At 38.8% G+C, this 19,615-nt stretch overlaps 1 protein-coding gene across 5 annotated transcripts in view; it reads left to right on the top strand.

Annotated features, from left to right (window-relative positions):
* Positions 1 to 19,402, top strand: part of SEPTIN8 (septin 8) — an 82,806-nt gene extending 63,404 nt beyond the window's left edge. For 3 of the 5 annotated variants that reach the window (XM_058166688.1, XM_058166689.1, XM_058166691.1), the window contains 5 exons: positions 3,281 to 3,377; positions 5,101 to 5,269; positions 5,557 to 5,689; positions 8,713 to 8,903; positions 13,026 to 16,141. In XM_058166688.1, the coding sequence (XP_058022671.1) occupies positions 3,281 to 3,377; positions 5,101 to 5,269; positions 5,557 to 5,689; positions 8,713 to 8,903; positions 13,026 to 13,092 (657 nt within the window). In that variant the 3' untranslated portion in view covers positions 13,093 to 16,141. Of the gene's footprint in view, positions 1 to 3,280; positions 3,378 to 5,100; positions 5,270 to 5,556; positions 5,690 to 8,712; positions 8,904 to 12,915; positions 16,142 to 18,674 lie in introns of those variants that run through there. The other 2 variants (XM_058166692.1, XM_058166690.1) reach the window with 2 other exon arrangements.
* The last annotated feature ends 213 nt before the right edge of the window (positions 19,403 to 19,615 follow it).

Raw genomic sequence — 19,615 nt, 5'->3', positions numbered from 1 at the left:
TTTAAAAAAATACAATACAAAAGTAAAATCAAATAGATGAGATAACACACAAGCATAAAAAAGATAAAATTCCAAATAAAAATGTAACATACTGTACAGTACTATAATTACCTCTGCAAGTGTACATATATATTACCTAAAACAAGACAGCTAACGTGTTAAACTTTCGGACTTTCGGACCGCCACTCAACACCGCAGGGAGACGGGACCAACACGCTGGTTCCGTCCCAGGCGCCTGATGGACCCGGAGAGGTTCCTGATGGAGCTTGGGCCACTTCCTGAGGATCTGGCCCACGGCACGGCTGAGGAGCTAGTTGTGGCCTGGGAACGGGCCGCGACTGGCGCTTTAGACCGTGTCGCGCCTTTGCGGCCTCTGACCCGGCGCAGATCTCAACCAGCTCCTTGGTTCTCCGAGGGGCTGAGGGAGATGAAACGCCGGAGAAGACGCCTAGAGAGTGCCTGGAGATCCAGTCGTTCCGAGGCTGACCGGACACTAGTTAGGTCCTATAGTAGGACTTGCCTAGTGGCACTGAGGGAAGCGAAGCGTTCTTACGTTTCCTCCCTCATTGCGTCAGCAGATAACCGCCCGACGGCCCTGTTTCGGGTGACCCGTTCCCTCCTTCATCAGGAGGTGCGGGATGACCCCTTGCAGGGCCGTGCGGAGGAGTTTAGTGGTTATCTATACGATAAAATCATTCAGCTTCGGGACAGATTGGATCAACATTGGGTAAATCCAGGTGAGAGGCTGGAGACACGTCTTGTTGAGACTATTTGGGATGGATTTGAGCCTGTGACTCCCGAGGACATGGACAGGTTGTTGGGGCTGTTGAATGCCACCACATGTTTATTGGACCCATGCCCCTCCTGGTTGGTGCTGGCCACACAGGAGGTGACACGAGGCTGGCTCCAGGGGATTATCAATGCTTCTTTGATGGAGGAGGTTTTCCCCGCCGCCTTGAAAGAGGCGGTGGTGAGGCCCCTCTTCAAGAAGCCCTCCCTGGACCCGGCTGTTTTAGGAAATTATCGTCCAGTCTCCAACCTTCGCTTTGTGACGAAGGTTGTTGAGAGTGTGGTGGCACGTCAATTACCCCAATACCTGGATGAATCTGTCTATCTAGACCCGTTCCAGTCCGGCTTCCGACCCGGGTACAGTATGGAGACGGCTTTGGTTGCGTTGGTGGATGATCTCTGGAGGGCCAGGGACAGGGGTTGCTCCTCTGCCCTGGTCCTATTAGACCTGTCAGCGGCTTTTGATACCATCGACCATGGTATCCTCCTGCACCGGTTAGGGAGTTTGGGAGTGGGAGGCACCGTTTATCGGTGGTTCTCCTCCTATCTCTCTGACCGGTCGCAGACGGTGTTGGCAGGAGGGCAGAGACTGACCGCGAGGCCCCTCACATGTGGGGTGCCGCAGGGGTCAATTCTCTCGCCTCTCCTGTTCAACATCTATATGAAGCCGCTGGGTGAGATCATCAATGGCTTTGGGGTGAGGTACCAACTGTACGGTGATGATACGCAGCTGTACTTTTCCACCCCAGGCCATCCCAATGAAGCTATCGGAAGTGCTGTCCCGGTGTCTGGAAGCTGTACGGGTCTGGATGGGGAGAAACAGGCTCAAACTCAATCCCTCCAAGACGGAGTGGCTGTGGATGCCGGCACCCCGGTATAGTCAGCTGCAGCCGCGGCTGGCTGTTGGGGGCGAATCATTGACCCCAGTGGAAAGGGTGCGCAACTTGGGTGTCCTGGATGGATGGTTGTCTTTCGAAGATCATCTGACGACCGTCGCCAGGAGGGCTTTTTACCAGGTTCGCCTGGTTCGCCAGTTGCGCCCCTTCCTTGACCGGGATGCCTTATGCACGGTCACTCACGCTCTGGTTACCTCTCGCTTGGATTACTGCAATGCTCTCTACATGGGGCTCCCCTTGAAGAGCACCCGGAGGCTCCAGTTGGTTCAGAATGCAGCTGCGCGGGTGATAGTGGGAGCCTCATGTTGCTCCCATGTAACACCACTTCTGCACAGTCTGCACTGGCTACCTGTGGTCTTTCGGGTGCACTTCAAGGTGTTGGTGACTACCTTTAAAGCGCTCCATGGCTTAGGGCCAGGGTACTTACGGGACCGCCTGCTGTTACCGAATTCCTCCCACCGACCTGTACGCTCTCACAGAGAGGGATTCCTTAGGGTGCCGTCCGCCAAGCAATGTAGGCTGGCGGCCCCCAGGGGGAGGGCCTTCTCTGTGGGGGCTCCCACTCTCTGGAACGAACTTCCCTCTGGACTTCGGCAACTGCCGGACCTTTGGACTTTCCGCCGCGAGCTGAAGACCTATTTGTTTGTTCGCGCAGGACTGGCATAGGATTTTAATTAGTTTTAATGTTTTAATATTTTATAATTTATGGGGTTTTATTCTAAATGTTTTAATTCGGCCATTTGTGTAATAAGTTTTTTAATTCATGGTTTTATGTGTATATTGCTGTCGTTTTTATTTTGGCTGTAAACCGCCCTGAGTCCCTTGGGAGAAGGGCGGTATAAAAATTTAATAAATAAATAAATAAATGTGATGGGTAAAACAAAAGTGGTTACTTCTGTGAGCAGCTATATCTTATTTTCATCATTGCAAAACAGGATTTGGCTGCTGCACAAGTAATAAAGGGTTTTGAATTTTCTAGAAGATGGTTCATATAGAAATTGTCTGGTCTTCCTGGAAATTTATATATTAGGGGAAGCTATACTTAGACCTGGTATCCCCTATAGAATTTACCTTGTAGGAAATTTATTGGCTCTAGCTTAATCTGACAACATGCTATGGGGCAGAAAAATCTCCTGACTATTTTGCTATTTAGCTATTCCTGCAAGTAACTAGAATACTATTGTTTAGCATGCCATAATGATTTGTAAAAACAAAGGTTTGTTCTCTTTGCCTCATTCTTCTATCTATGATTGCTCAAAATAAACTTCTGTGTGGATACAAAGATGTGGAATGCAGTATGTAAAGAGTGCCAAAAACATTGTTCACAAAACTGATGGATTTAAAAATCCCATACATGATTTTATTGTGAAGTCAGGAGTAGCCTTTTATTTAATGGGCTGCAGAATAATAATCTTTAAAAAATTAGGATTTGTTTTGTTTGTCCTGGCAGCCCTGTCTTAACATCATGCTGATTCCATAGACATTTTTTTAAAATGTTTTCTATTAGGAAATTTGCATTAAAAGTAAAAAAAAAATCCTTTTGGACAGTTCTATTGCTTTGCCCTGAATTGCATAGTTATATTTTTTCCTCAAAGGCTCATCTACCTTTTGCTGTTGTGGGAAGCACAGAAGAAGTAAAAGTGGGAAATAAAATGGTGAGAGCTCGGCAGTATCCATGGGGTGTTGTACAAGGTAAGTTGGGACTCCAGACATGTTTAACAGTGGCTGAAATCCTTGTATGTTGTAGCTTGCTAAAGAATATTTATTGTTGCTGCTGTTCTTGTGGCTGATTGCACAGTGAGCCAGATGTTTACACTGGATTTGACATATTTATTCACCTGTCAATTATTATATTTTTATCCATCTTTTTATCTATTTTGACTAATCCATATATATGTGTGTCTAGGTTTGTGTGTATTATATTTGAATAAAAGAATAGTGCCCACTCAATAAACTTTACAACGAAAACATAATTTTGGGAAGCCAGTGAATGTCATGGTCATGAAACAATCATTGAGAAAGATCATTTCACTAGCATTTTTGTTATTGTTGTTGTTATTTTTTTTATATTCACCTGTGGATTTGGCTGTGCATACATTTTAATATTTAATAGCAACAGCACGTAGACTTACCCTGTTTTCCCCAAAATAAGACATCCCCTGATAATAAGCCCAATCGGACTTTTGAGTGCATGGCAATAAGGCCAAGTGCTTATTTCAGGGTTCAAAAAAATATAAGACAGGGTCTTATTTTCAGGGAAACATGGCATATACCACTTCACAGTCTTTTCAGCCCTCTAAGTGGTTTAGAGTCAGCCTATTGCTCCCAACAATCTGGGTCCTCATTTTACCCACCTCAGAAGGATGGAAGACTGAGTCAATCTTGAGCCAGTGAGATTTGAACTGCCGAACTGCAGGCAGCTGGCAGTAAGCAGAAGTACCCTGCAGTACTGCACTCTGACCACTGCTCCACCTCAGCGTAGAGGTGGTGCAGAGGAATAGATTATTTATTCTCTTGCCACTGTTTCCTATTACAAGGTTTGATTGTTTAACTATCTTAAACATTTGATTTATTTGAGTTTTATTCCGCCTGTATTACTTTTTAAGTTTGTCAAGGTGGCAAAAATAGCTAATACTCCTTCCTCCTCCTGTTTTCCCCACAACAATAACCCTGTGTGGTAGGTTGGTCTGAGAAACCATGACTGCTCCAAAGTCATTGTGAAAGCGCCACAGCCGCTTTTGTGTCTGAGGCGGAACAGAACTCACAGTCTCCTGACTTCTAAGTCACCACATTAAACAATATACCAAACTAATATCCATGGAAGGACATGCAAACATTTGAACTCATGAAGTAAAAAGAGGGAACGGGTGTAATAGTTTAATTACACCGATATATGCTTTGATTTTAATGTTTGTAATTGGTTCTGAAAAGTAGCTATCCTATGAATAATAGGATTTCAAAAATGATTTGCAACAACTGCTGGATAAATAAACCAGTCTCTGCTATTCAGCAAAGCAGAGATGTCACGTTTCAGAGGCTTCCACATGATTGCTTTAACGATTCAAATAGAGTTGCTTTGTTTGTGTTCCCACACATTGCAAAGCACCTCTTTCAACACAGCTGCAAGGGAGCGAGCCCTTTTGAAGTGAGGGTGATGAACTTCTGAGCAAAATATACACAGGGGCCTGCAGTCTATCATCGTTTCTAATCTCTCTATTCCAACACTTTTACTTTTCTGGAGGGTGCTGTTTTTATATGAATGCTGCATTAATCCTGCAAGAGGAGTGTGTGTGTGTGTGTGTGTGTGTGTGTGTGTGTGTGTGTTCACACACGTGCACATGTGCAGATGCTTGGCTCTATGTGAACCAGTCATTTTCTCCTATGTGCTTTCACATCTGCTCTTTGTTTTAAATAGTTGAAAATGAAAGCCACTGTGACTTTATGAAGCTGCGGGAAATGCTGATCCGGGTTAACATGGAAGACCTGCGAGAGCAAACTCATGCTCGCCATTACGAGCTTTATAGGCGGTGTAAGCTAGAAGAAATGGGCTTCAAGGATACAGATCCTGACAGCCAGCCATTCAGGTAAGGAAGTCTTACCTTTCTTCTTTTTCTCCCCCATTAATACACTACAGGGAGTTGTGAAAACTGGATGTTCTCTTGGGATCTGTGGGAGTTCTACCTTCAGTGTATGGGGTAGACATGATATCTCTTCATGTTTTCTCTATGTTGATATTTTTCCCTTTCTGACACATGGAAATTTTTTTCATGGGGTATTACAAAAATGCATTTTCAGAAGTGTGTGACCTTGAATAGTCCCTTACGTATTTCTTTTAATGTCTGGACAATTTGGAACTTGCTTTTTCCACCAGCCTTCAAGAAACGTATGAGACCAAAAGAAAAGAGTTCCTATGTGAATTGCAAAAAAAAGAGGAAGAAATGAGACAGATGTTTGTGAACAAGGTCAAGGAGACGGAGTCTGAACTAAAAGAAAAGGAGAGAGAAGTGAGTATGGCAGACAATGACTCTACTAGGCAAATTCCTACATTAGATAGGACTTTTTCTTTTTGTTTTGCCTGTATTAATCAAGGGGAATTTCCAGATCTTTCTAATATTAAACAGGTTAAACTGGCCTAATATTCTCTTCCCATTGGTAGATCATTAAATCCCTCTGGAAATTTAGTATTATGACACAGAACACTTATATGCATGTTTGGGTAGGCATATATGCAATGAAAATGCTTGTAAGAAGATGCTGATTATTTCTTGATTAAAGTAGTTTGCCGCCCATCTCACTGTGGATGTTAAAGCTTAAGAGTCCTGCCATTTCTTGAACTTATTCAATTTTGTTTTGTTTCAACAATGGGAAATTATATAGGACTTAAAAGTCAGAAGATGGATTTCCCAGGGAGAAGGGTAACATAATTGCTATGTTTTAAAATGCCCCAAATTGATGGCATCGTAGAGCAGGGGTCTCCAACCTTGGTCCCTTTAAGACTTGTGGACCTCAACTCCCAGAGATCCTCAGCCAGCTTTGCTGGCTGAGGGACTCTGGTAGTTGAAGTCTACAAGTCCTAAACGGATCAAGATTGGAGACCCCTGTCATAGAGGATTGTTACTTCCCATGAACTTGCTTATTTTACAGTGATGGAATTGCCCATGTATCAATCAGTAAACTGTAGTAGAATTCACAGAATGCTCTGCAGCAAGTCATTTATTTAAAACAAAAGGAACTAGGAACTTTTTGTTTCCCCTACATCAGGGGTGTCAAACTCGTGGCCCACAGGCCAGATTGTGTAATGTGCTGGCCACGCCCATCCCCGTTTTAGCGAAGGGGGAAAAGTCGCGATACGTCATGTGATGATGCCATGATGACGCGAGTTTGATACCCCTGCTCTACGTCAATCAAACATGATGTACTTTAGCAATATAAAAAACTGGTATAAACCTAACCACATTACAGAATGCTTACATACTGTACATTCTCAAGGAAACAATCCAGCTAATTAAGAATAAGGGAGCATATAATAGCAGAAAAACGATATTTTAAGGGAAGGATTACCTTGAAATGGTAAAAGTAATTTTATGTGGAAGATGTAGAATCTCTGTTTTGAGTGGTCATGAAGCTTCCATAAAGGGGCTTTAAGCATGTAACTCTGAGCCCAGCGAATATGCATGATGCATGATGGGTATATGCAAATACCCATGATGCATTTATCTTACCTGAAAACAGAGTAACAGAGTTGAAAGGAGATTGGAGGTCTTCCAGTCCAACTTTCTGCTCAAGCAGGAGAGACCCTATACCATTCCAGACAAGTGTCTGTCCAGTCTCCTCTTAAAAGCCTCCAATGATGGAGCACTTCTGAAGGCAAGCTGTTCCACTGGTTGATTGTTCTCACTGTTAGGAAATTTCTTCCTAATTCTAGGTTGTGTCTCTCCTAAAGTAGTTTCCATCCTTTGTTTCTTGTCTTGCCTTCTGGTGCTTTGGAAAATAGTTGACCCCCTCTTCTTTGTGAAAACACCTCAAATGTTGTTTTTTTTTTATAAAAAAGTTTTATTTTTACAATCATAACAAATAATTCATCCAATGTACAATTATATACAATTAGTCGGGCTTGCCCAGTCACCACCCCCCTTTTTAACTCTCTTCCCTCTTCTACCTTCTTCTGCCTTCTTTCCAAACCTTCCTCTCCTTCTCTTATCTACATCCTCTCCTCCCTCCACCCTACACTCCTTCTCCCTCTTCTACCCCTCTTCCTTCCTCTTCTCCTCTTTCCTACCTCCTACTCTCTCTTTTCTCCCTCCCCACCGTTCTAAAATGGTAACTGGGCAGACCCGACCCTACATTAATTATATTTATACATCTTCAATAATCCCTGTACATTAACCATCACTCCATCTCTACCTCAACCCCCCAATTCCCCTCCCCCTTACCCCCCCACCCCCACCCCGACTTCCCAGAACAAAATGCAGGGTATCAAAACTAACAATCATAATCTAAAATAATTCCTAAATTATAATCTCTAGTCTCTCCACACTTAATCACACTCTCAATTCCCCTCTCCTTCAGAAATATATCTAATACAAAATATTTCCTAAATTTACTCATATGCTATTCGATATTTTTTTATCTGATACTTATTCTGAATATAATCAATCCACATTTTCAATTCTAAAATATATTTTTCTTGTGTATAGTCTTTCAAATACACCTCAAATGTTGAAACACTGTTATCATATCACACTTAGTCTTTCTTCTCACTAGATTAGATAAACTCAATTAATGTGACCGTTCTTCATATGCTTTAGTCTCCAGCCCCCTTATCACCCGTGTTGCTCTTTTCTGCACTCTTTCCAGAGTCGCTACATCTTTTTTATAACATGGTGACTGAAGCTGGATGCAGTATTCTAAGTGTGGTCCTACTTTATAAAGTAGTATGAATACTTCACATACTCTGTTAATGCAACCTAAATTGAGCTTAAATGGGCTCCAGAGGATGGCAGAGGATAGGAAGGCCTGGAGGAACGTTGTCCATGGGGTCTCGATGGGTCAGACACGACTTCGCAACTAACAACAACAACAAATTGGAATAGAAACATGCAAGTTTTTGGTGCTAAAATGGGCACTTGTGTCCAGGGGTTGAACTGTTTTAATTTTCTTTGGACCCTAGGCCAAAGTAATACTATTCATAAATAGTAATGTGATGGTGGTAGAGGTGGTATTGGAGAAGGAGGAGGAGGAGTTAGGAGCACGTTTTGGGCCCAATTTGTGAGATTGAAGGGTTTTTATGAGAGAAAGCTTAGGAATGAAACAGCAACCCTGTAAAATGTTTGTAAATTTGCTACGTAGTTGAAACATCCTACATGACTACAATATTCTACATATATCTTACATAGCGTATACTCTGACATGATGTGTAATGGATACTCTGGAGTAATCTGCCTCATTAGAAGATCTTTTTGCAGGCAATAATTGGTTTTAGTGCCAGACAGAGCCTGGGTTAGATTTCCTTTCTTTCTCCCACCAGCTGCATGAGAAGTTTGAACATCTTAAGCGAATACATCAGGAGGAAAAGAGGAAAGTGGAGGAGAAAAGAAGAGAGCTAGAGGAGGAGATGAATGCCTTCAACAGGCGGAAGGTGGCAGTTGAAACACTACAGTGTCAGAACCTGCAAGCCACTTCACAGCAGCCACTGAAGAAAGATAAAGACAAGAAAAAGTAAGCCATTTTATCTACCTTTTTCCAAGATCAGAGATTCAGGTATAGAAATGTTGCAACAGTTGTTTGTAACAGTTTTGCAAATAACTTGCAACGATATTGGTGTAACAAATATTTGCAACAATAAATAACGGTTAGGTATTTAAGCCAAACCATAACTAAGGTTTAATTACCCATTTAGAATATTTTCAAATCCTGAAAGGATAAGCCAAAGGAATACCTTTTAAAGAAATTAGAGACAAACGATTTTTAGATCTGAGAAGATTATTTAACTGATGCTTGATTATCCTGATTCCTGCAAGGAATGCTGGGTCTGCTAATTCCCATGGCAGTTAATGAAGTTTGTTTTCTTTACTGTTGGGTTCTGCAATCTTTGATATTTAAGCAGTACCAGAAGCACAGGATCTGGACATCAACAAAATGAAGAGCAGAAAACAATGAATTGAGGAATAGAAGCATTTAGCATATACATGAGTACTTAACTTTAGAGTATGATTTATGTTCCATAAATGTACACTTATCCTTCTCAGTGTTGGTATATTAAAACTGAATCATGTGCTCTGAATTTGGAACAAAAATGTGAGCGTTGGACCATCTAAACTTATTTGCTAACAGCAGCTGTTCAGGTTTTCATGCAGAGACCTTTCCTGGTGATGTTGCCAAGATCCTTTCAATTAGACATGCTGGATATCTGCTCTGAAAAATAAAAGCCAGTAAACATGAAAATTGTTAAGTTGGATCCGATATCAGACATACTCTTAAAAAGTCTGCTGCTTGGATATAGAATTATCCTCTCTTAGTTGTACGATTTGAATGAGCTATAGTAGAACCTTCTCCATATTCAGATGCTGTGGATGTCTCAATTATCTTGAAGCTGTATGATCGTAAAGCAATCCCAACCAATGGCCATACCATATTTTCTACTGCCTACAATTCAAAAGATATATTTTCAATATTTGCATTAATTCATATCATTTGTGCTGAATCAACAACTAAAAGCAAAATGTGTTTTTCTGGAGTTTATTGCTTGATATAACGTCAGCTAAAAATGAAAGATTTAGAATATTTAAAACTACTTATGCTACTTCTAGTAGATCGGGTCTTGAATTAAGAGATCCAAATTTTACTATTAATAAGCATTCAAAGATGAAGGAAAAGCAGACCACACACTAAGGTTAAGCAATTGTATCTCAAGTTAGCACTTTAATATATAATGGCATCATGATGTGTGTTTTCTTACACAAGATTATTTTAAGAAAATACATTTCCCATCTTCCAAATTAATGAATCAAGAATAGTTCCTATTTAGACTGTCTTTAAACTTCTGCAGTATACTTACTATCTTTTTATATTTGCAAGTACCATATCATGGTGCCTACTCTTTTAAACTTTATCAGTGATAAAAGGCAGCTGGATTTGGAAAGTCACACATCCCATAGGAGATAACAGAATAACAGAGTTGGAAGGGACCTTTCTTGAAAAAACACCTTTGGGATTAGCATGCAATATTAGATAGTCTTTGTTGGTAGTGCAATAATTAATTCTTCTAGTGTTTTAATACGGCTTGACACATTTTACCTTTTAAAAAGTGTTGTGATCTTGATCATTGAGTATAAACTCTCTAACTGTAGAGCTGGCCAACAATTTCTTAGATTTAAATGATGCAATATTAAGCCCATCATTTTTCTTAATTAGGAAATGACCATAGTATATTTTATTATTTTGAATTGTAACTGAAGATACATTATGCACTAGTAATAAGATAGGTAGAAATTGGGCTGTTAATAAAATGAATAAAAACTCAAATCAGATACAATTTAAAATACAGATTCAAAATACCTGTAAATAATTTAACTGAGGTAACCTTTTGCCACAATTTGAAAACTGTGTTTGGCCTTAGGGAGCATGGATCAGCCTATCGTCCACTCCCTTCTCCCACCTACCCACCCCCAGTTCATCCCAGTTTAAAATTTAGAGCAGTCTAGCCATTTTGTGCATCTGATGAAGTGAGCTATAGCTGACCAAAGCTTATGCCTTTGAATAAAATTTGTTAGTATGAAAAGGTTAGTATGAATCAGATTCGTAGCTTTTACTACTATAGACTGACATGCCTCCCCTCTTATAACGGAGGCTCATAATGACAGATTTGCTTGGAGTAAAATCAGTCTTAAATTACAATATATTGTGACATCTACCTATTTTAATAAGCAAGATTTCATGGTAACTTTTGTTACAGTTATTTTTTTTCATTCAGGGATGTCTAAAATGAATTGGAACAAAGTTGCCGCTGTGGGAAAAGGATCCTTTTGCTGGCATAAATTGAAGCAGTTGCTCTATGAAAAAGTTTGCATTGAAGGGGGGTGTAATTGTATTAATCTTCTGATTTTAATATATGGTGCGGTCTCCTGTACTTATTTACCCTGAATAAATCGCCCTTCTTAATAGGCTAAAAGACAAGAAATGGATTGCTGAAAGAGCTTCTGTTTCAGCACATTTAGATAGTTCATTAATATGTGAAGATTTAGCCATTATTGCATTTCAAAGCTATGGAAGTTTGTCATCTGAGTTGGGATGAATGTCAGTATGACATCTCCTATTGAACAATGCCCAGTTGATATTACCTGATTTATTTATGTAATGGATACCTGATATTTTTACAGTAAAAATGCCAAAGCAAGGATACAGTTTATTGAACAGATACACACACACGCACACCAATTACAAAGTACAATTTAGTTAAAATCTCCATTCATAAAGAGGCTCCAGCAGCACTCTTTCAAGGAATGTACAGTCCTGTCTGAAATGACAAGAGAACATCATTGTCATTATACTTTCAGAATTCAGCCTCGGCCCATTGATCTTCCCCCAACTTGCTGCGGTGTCCAGAAACTGGTCAAGAGCATAAATTCATTTCTCTTGATTCAGACGGTACCTAATTCTGTTGCTCTATAATGTCAAATATCAACGAGGCTTTCCTCTGATTCCCTTAAGAATGGCTTCCAACAGGTTTTATAAAAAGCTGGAAAGAATGTTATAAACAGTGGAATACTTTGAAGTTCCATAACTGCCAGGAAGCCAAGACATAGTCACCTAATGCTAATCTGGGAATAAAGATTACAGTTTCACTGTATGCTTCGCTCACAACCTACAAGGAAAGTTTAGGATATCGCATTTAAAGGGGGAATGAAGAGATAAAAAGAGAACAAAGGCACATTCATCCCTGGGCAGTCAATATTGATTTGGTCACATAATCAGGCCTGAATGAATTCAATTATTCCTTTCTTTCAGGATTATCTTCAGTTTTACCCTCTCTTGAAAGGGGAGATTAACCAATTGAACATTAAATTATTAAGGACCAAAAGATCCAAATTGAATTTTTTGAGCAGGGGACATAAGAGTTCTGTAGGGAATCGTGGCCATGACTCCCTTGCATTTACCATTTGGTAGTCCTGTCCAGTTATGTCATTTCACTTCTAGAATTTGTACATTGCCTTCAACAACCTATTAATGTGCTCCAGCTAGACCAATCAGAGAAGGAGTTGAAAGAAGATGGACAGCTACTAGTATCTTGCCTGTGTCCTTCTGTTTCAAGTAATTAATGCTTCGAATAGTTATTTCTTTTTAAAATAATCTGACTGTTAAACTTATTATTTTCACTAAATGCAATTTAGTGTTCCTGAACCTGGCAGTCATTTGGATATCTTGGAATCGTATGCTGAATCCCTGCTGGTTTGAGATCTGAGATAGTCACTCTTGCTATCAAAAATCTTAAAAATACTAGGAATTGAACATAAGGCCTTATATATGTCAATCTAATATTTTATTAAGGTAAAGTGGTTGAGTGTTAACTGCAGTTACTTTCTGGCAGATAATTGAGACGGGTATAATTCGGTTGGGCATTTAAGGCACGTTCCAAAGGGTCATATCATCCTTATTTTTTTCATGCTATTATGTTCTTATTATATTTTGAGTTCTATAGTTTAATCCATGTTTTTTTATGTTTTTATTTCAGTTAATCTCACACATAGATTACAATGCCATGAGTGGACTCTGTATATTCATATGTATGTTAATTGTTGTTTTCCCACCTTGTGAATCCTTCTGCCATCCCACTGTGCAAAGGAAGCAGCACGAGAAACTCATCACCTGCCTTTTTTCAAGAATGGATGGTGACCATGCAGGAAATTAGCATGATTAAGAAAAAGAATGATTTGCTTTGCCTTTGCAGATTCAAGGTGGAAATTCTTCACACATTTAGTTCTGAAATGTCGGGAAGGTAATTGCAGCACAACCTATTTGTTTTAAACTCTTTGAGTCACCATCTCTGTATCAAGTGGCCCTAAATTTAGCGAGTCAATTTTTAAGATGCAATATAGGCAAAGAGGTAGCAGTGTAAAAGTTGCCATCGGTAAAAGTTACCTTTGGTTTTGTTTTAATTTTTGCAATTTATTCTGAGGAAGAGATTACCAGAATGTTACTTCTGATCAAAACCTGTTTTGAGGCAACATTCTTAACTTTATATTAAAAGAAGAACTATAGCATGAGAAAGTTGAGCATTTCTGTTGGTGACTGAAATATTATTCAAGACAAATTTCAAGAGGATATAAGTTTGCTGTAGGATCTAGCGGAGACATATAATTCCTTTAATTAATTCTCTCCTCAAATTTTAAAATTGAAAATGGCTCCATACTTAGTGGTAGAACATAGAAACTCATATTTTACTTTTTTTAAAAAAAAAAATCAACATTAATTTCTATCTTTTAAAGTTGGTTCTTTTCCCTCAGGTACACCTGTGGTTTTCAGCCAAGGTGGTTTGGCTATTTTAAAATAGTTCATAAGTATTGCAAATGTCAAGTACTGCAAGTACTATAATTTGTTGTATATGATAGAGGTCAGCAAAAAAATGGAGATGGCATTGATAGCAAGGGTTCTGAAAAAAATTAGGCCAATTAAGAGTAGGCCAATTAAAACATTGAGTGGTTTTAAAATCATATTTTGTGCCAATTTAAATTGTTTCTTATAAACTGTACAGTCTACTTTTAAAATGTGTCTTGTCACTTGTTACATGCTTTGGGGAAATGTACAACTGAAATGTGAGTCTGAAAAGTCTGGCTTAGTACATGACAGGCAGTCCTGGGATCCAGGTGTTTTTTTTTTATTATTTACATTTATATCCCGCCCTTCTCCGAAGACTCAGGGCGGCTTACAGTGTATAAGGCAATAGTCTCATTCTATTTGTATATTTACAAAGTCAACTTATTGCCCCCCCAACAATCTGGGTCCTCATTTTACCTACCTTATAAAGGATGGAAGGCTGAGTCAACCTCGGGCCGGGCTTGAACCTGCAGTAATTGCAGGCTGCTGTGTTCTAATAACAGGCTTCTAACAGCCTGAGCTATCATGGCCCTTGCTTGTTGATCCGTTTATTGCATATGGAGATCCAAATTAACACTGGATTCTAATGGATTTGGACAAATGGCAAGATTTCCAATTATACAGTGACTCCTTATGAAAAAATCAATTACAAAACATTCCTATTGCATAAATAAAGCTGCCAGAAAATTGAACCAAGCTTAAATGAAGTTTATTGAAGCTTCACCTTACTGCCATTAAAGATTCAAATTTTCTTTGCCAGAAAATTGGTAAGAAAACCAAATGCACAGCAGCTGTTAGTGCCAGCTTGTGCACTGCGTAGAACTGGATGGCCACATGTTTTCTCTCCGTTGCCTTAGTTTTGACTGGGCAGCTGTTCACAGAATGTTTTGCTTAGGAAGTTTTAGTTGTCCTTCCATTTAAATTTTTGGCGGTGCTAAAGCATTGCTTGCTTTTTTTTTTTGCTAAAACCTTTCCAAAAGTAGAATTTAACTATATAGTTATCCTGAGGTTCCTTGTTTTGCACATTTTCTTGCAGTAGCTTCTTGCCTGGATGTTGAAATACTAGTCTTTTGTCATTTAACCCTAAGCCAATGTCTGAATATATTGAAAATCATGTTACAGTATTACTTGATATTTTTAAGAGGGGAAAAAAAAAACTTGTAAGCATACTTTTTAACCGCAAGCCTCTTCAAGTTATACTGTTTCAGGCTTGCATTTTAATCTCTCTTTTTTTTCTTTTATAAAGGCTGTGCCTTTATTAAGATAAAATATATTTTCTAAAATGCAACTGGATAATTATTGAAGGTGAATTGCAGTGCAGAAGAGAACTATTGTATTGTCTATGTAGATAGTAGCAGTTCTGGTACATGATTGCTTAAAGGCGTAAAACAAAATTTCTTTGGGAGGCAAAATTAGGAGCCTGAAAATTAATGCCTGCTAAGGAGACTGCAGGATGGTAGAATAGAGTTCTATCAAATATGCAAAAAGTTGCAGTTTAAGAGTTTGTGCCAATAAGATCTGTTCTATGCAGAACATTTCTTTTTGGTCCAATTGGTTTTCTGGACCTCAGTTTGATGCTGTCCTATTTTGGAAATTAATTAAGAAAGTGGGAATAATAATAAATATAAAATATATAGAAGGCATAGCGAAATGACAATATATGTCTGATGAAGACATTCAGAATGTATGTAACGTTATATTAATTATTATAATATTAGTGTTATGTGAGTGCATATTTTATGTTGTGCTGCCTGTTATGTTATTTTCATTGAAATATGGGCCTCAATTTTGCTACCGTCTTTGTTAAACTATTTGTAATAAGTCGTCCCATGGAAACTTAATATCCTTTTCTTGGTTGAGGTCTGATTTGGTACTTTGTATTTCTTTATGGGACCAAATTGCATTTAGTGGTTCTATTCATTGTTATTTAATAAGTTGCTAGCTATTATAATGTGACACTAACCTTAAATTAAATCTTAAACTAAGCTTGAAGATTTACCTCTGTTGTGTGAAGTAAGAAAAACAGGAAAACACAACAATCTATTTCCTATGTTGTTTTCTATAATGTTTGACTAGTGGAGACCTGCATCTTCCATTGACTTTAATTATCCCATATTTTCCTGTTTTTTTAAAAATTGTGTAATTTAAATAATGGTTCAGTATATGATCTATGTTTTCAGAAGCAAAAATGTTCACTTGGACAATCATACTGAATGATATTTTAAAGTGTCAAGAGGAGAACCCATCAACTTCTTTTAATGAAGTATTATGTATTGTTCTTACATTACGGTTTTAGTAGTTTTTTAACCACTTTTTCAGCTTTCTTTGTACTTCTTTTTATTAAATACTACATTTCATTTTAAGTTCTGTGCTTTTATTTTTACACATTTCATTCAATTCTAACTTGAAAAAGTTCTTGTAACATGTTATATAAATATAATATGATGTGCCTGGGGTAAAATCATATTTTCATTGATGCCAGCAACCCTGAGCAATTTTTAATGGTGGAATTAGGGCTTGTCTGCATTTTAAAAAGAGATGATTTCATAATCAGGTTTCTATTATGAAAGAAGAACACATTGTTAGCCTCAAAGACTTTAGCTAGGAACCTAAGGAGATACTACTCTGGTGGAATTAATTGCCTTAGTTGCTGGGAAATTCTAAGCTGAAGGATGCTCAAGTTGTGGAAATAATACACACAGATAATGGGGCAGAGAGATTTCAATTCTCAAAATCCTGAAAATACATTTTAAAGATGGGTAAGATAACATAAGCAATATTCGTTCAGGAGGATAAAAATGTAGGATTGCATTCAAAACAGTTTGAATAGTGAGGTTATTTTTTTTTTTTTAAGAATATCAATAGGTAAGGTCAACTATAATGAAAAAGAACTATAATTATAGTTCTTATGAAAATGGATTGGTAATAATGCTTTTTCTTATTACAGGCCCCATTCATTGTCTATGTCCCTTTTTTAAACCCTCAGAACAGATATGGGAGACATGGAGGGTTGTGAACATGAGCTCAATTATCCTGATGTTCTATGAAGTGAACCATTAAGTATTTAATGATTTTGTAATACTGGCATTATGTTAGCAAAAGTGTAAGCAAAATAATGAAAAAAAATAGCTATTCCTAATCCATTTCATGGATGCAGAATGTCCTGCTGCTACAGTGATCATATTTAATTTTGTTTTGTTTAATTAGGCTGTCTTAAGCAGACTATAAATTGAAATGGATTAGGTAACTATATTATTAGATGGATATGAAAGTATTGGTAATCTGATAAAATGCTAATTTGCAAGGATAATGCATCACAAAAAATGCAAATTGCACTTTTAAAATTGAGATGCAAATATATGAGACATATGAGATTTTAATTGTAGGTATATGTCATTTTAGAATGAAGAATACTGTATCTCTTGCTGGTTGTCTTTTTCTTAAATTGGCAACTGTTGAATATGAGCTTTGTTTTATGAGAGTAGCAGTGAAACAGAACACATGTAAAACGAAACTGAACTATGGTGTCTGAGTTTGGTTGCTTGCTTGCATTACCCTTTCATTACCCAACTAGGTAACCTCATCAGTGCATAGGTACTTATCCATGACTTTAAGATTTGTGTCATTGAGAAGAGATCACTGAAAGTATTTACTCTTACCAAGTAGTTAAAGCAAACATTGCCTATAAAGCAGCTTGCTTTCTGTAGTGAAATTTTAAAAACTACATTTGCAGTCAAGAGGAACCATTTGGCTTCTATGGGCCTGTTCTTGTGTCATATTCTGAGTAGTAAAATGAACTTTGAGAAGGTTCTATTAATAAGCTGCTCATGCTGAAATCTATGTTTAGAAGTCAGAATCAAGGGAAAGTTGTGTCGGATCAATTAAGAGCTAGTTAAGGTGCCTTTGCCACTGATATATACTGAAATGGGAGCCTCTATCACTATGCATCACCTATGCTATAAGGTCTGTGATGGCGAACCTATGGCACATGTGCCGCAGGTGGCACATGAGCCGATGTCCAAGTCAGCTCCATTGCGCATGCCTGTGCCTCCCACCAGCCAGCTGATTTTCGGATCTCTGACAGGAGGTGCGTGCACATTATGGTGCACCCCCCCATGTCCTGGTTTTGGTCCCAGGAGGCTTCAGGGAGGCCTGCTAGCACAAAAATGGGGCGTGGAGGATGTGGTACGCCTCCACCCCACATTTTTGGTCCCAGGGGGCTTCAGGGAGGCCTGCTAGCACAAAAATGGGGCGTGGAGGATGTGGTACGCCTCCACCCCACATTTTTGGTCCCAGGGGGCTTCAGGGAGGCCTGCTAGCACAAAAATGGGGCGTGGAGGATGTGGTACGCCTCCACCCCACATTTTTGGTCCCAGGGGGCTTCAGGGAGGCCTGCTAGCACCAAAACGGGTGTTGTGCGTGCATGCGCGGTGGGTGGAGGGAGCACAGGGGGGGTCATGTGTACCTGTGGGGGAACGTGGGGGGGGTCACGTATGCATGCGGGGGGGGCTGCGAGAGGGCATTGCATTATGGGTGTCAGCGCTCGCTTTTGGCACCCGAGGAAAAAAAGGTTCACCTTCACTGCAATAGGTCTTATTAGAGTTTATATGGTTCCTCAGTTAACCCAGTCCGACCCCACCCCAAAGCTATTCTCAATTCTGCATGGCAATAATGGCTCTACAAACATTACAGTCTATTGACTCTCTGATCTCTTTTTATGTTATTACTGGAATTATTGAGAGCAGCAAGCTGCTGAACTTTTTCTCCATCTGAAGAAAATCCTAATGCTGACATTTGAACAAGCAGCAGTGGTATCTTTACAGTGTTTTCTTGCAGTATGTTTGATGTTATTAAGTGAGCCTGAAATCTAAATATTGTTTCTTGTTCTTTCTGTAGCTTCTTTAGTCTTCCCAGTTCGCGCTCCATTACATCAGGAAGATATGTAAATTAGAAGATTTATTAAGGCCAAAACATCTCATGCAGAAGAGTTTTAATTGGCGCTTCTACTTTTTTTAATGCTTGAAATGTATTCACAGAAGAGATTCTAAAGCAAGGATTGGTTTGGACGGCACTGCCTGATCAGGTTCCTTGATTAAGTAGGAACTGATCACTCACCTATAAATGTTTAATTCAGACTAAATGCATGGCATGTACTAAAATAAATAAAAAAAGAACACTAATCTTCCAATGTGGAAAAAGAAAGCCCCACGAAGTTTCCTAATTACAGATTGAACACACTGAGAAGGTATTCACAATGAATTTAATGTTTTAGCTATTGTTTTACTTCCCATATAAACAGAGATTTGATGTGTTTAGTTGGATCCATTAAAAATGCCTTTACCTATTATGGATCAATTTTTCAAAAAAAATTGTAATTTAGAAGCCTTACACGAGAAAAGTCCTTTAAAAGGACTTTTAAAAAACACATACACCTAATATGTCACTGTGTTTCAAACTGGGGCATCAAAGATCATTTTAAATTATCTTTAACCTCTCTATGAAATTCTAGAATCACTTAGCACTAACTTTGCAGAAATTCCCCCTTATGTCTGTATAATGAGACATGTTGTATGAAAGGAAAATAACGCATTAAATTACTGTGCCCAACTCAGTAGAGGGACACTCCCATTCTTAGACCATTGTTGTCTTTTCCCTTTCTGTTTGTGCATCTGTTTTTTTTTTAATTTAAAGCCACAATGCCCAAAAGCCTTTTCTGTCTCCAAATAATAAATTAAAATCTTTTTATGAACCATTTTAAAAGGACAACTAAATGGGAGAGATGGAGAAATTCCATGGTTAACAGGTTTGTTGTTAAGGTCTTGAAATAGAACAAGAAT

The sequence above is a fragment of the Ahaetulla prasina genome, chromosome 2 (assembly GCF_028640845.1).
Source record: "Ahaetulla prasina isolate Xishuangbanna chromosome 2, ASM2864084v1, whole genome shotgun sequence".
Lineage (NCBI taxonomy): Eukaryota > Metazoa > Chordata > Lepidosauria > Squamata > Colubridae > Ahaetulla > Ahaetulla prasina.
Note: the sequence above shows the minus strand (reverse complement) of the source record. Positions and strands in the feature narration are given on the sequence as shown.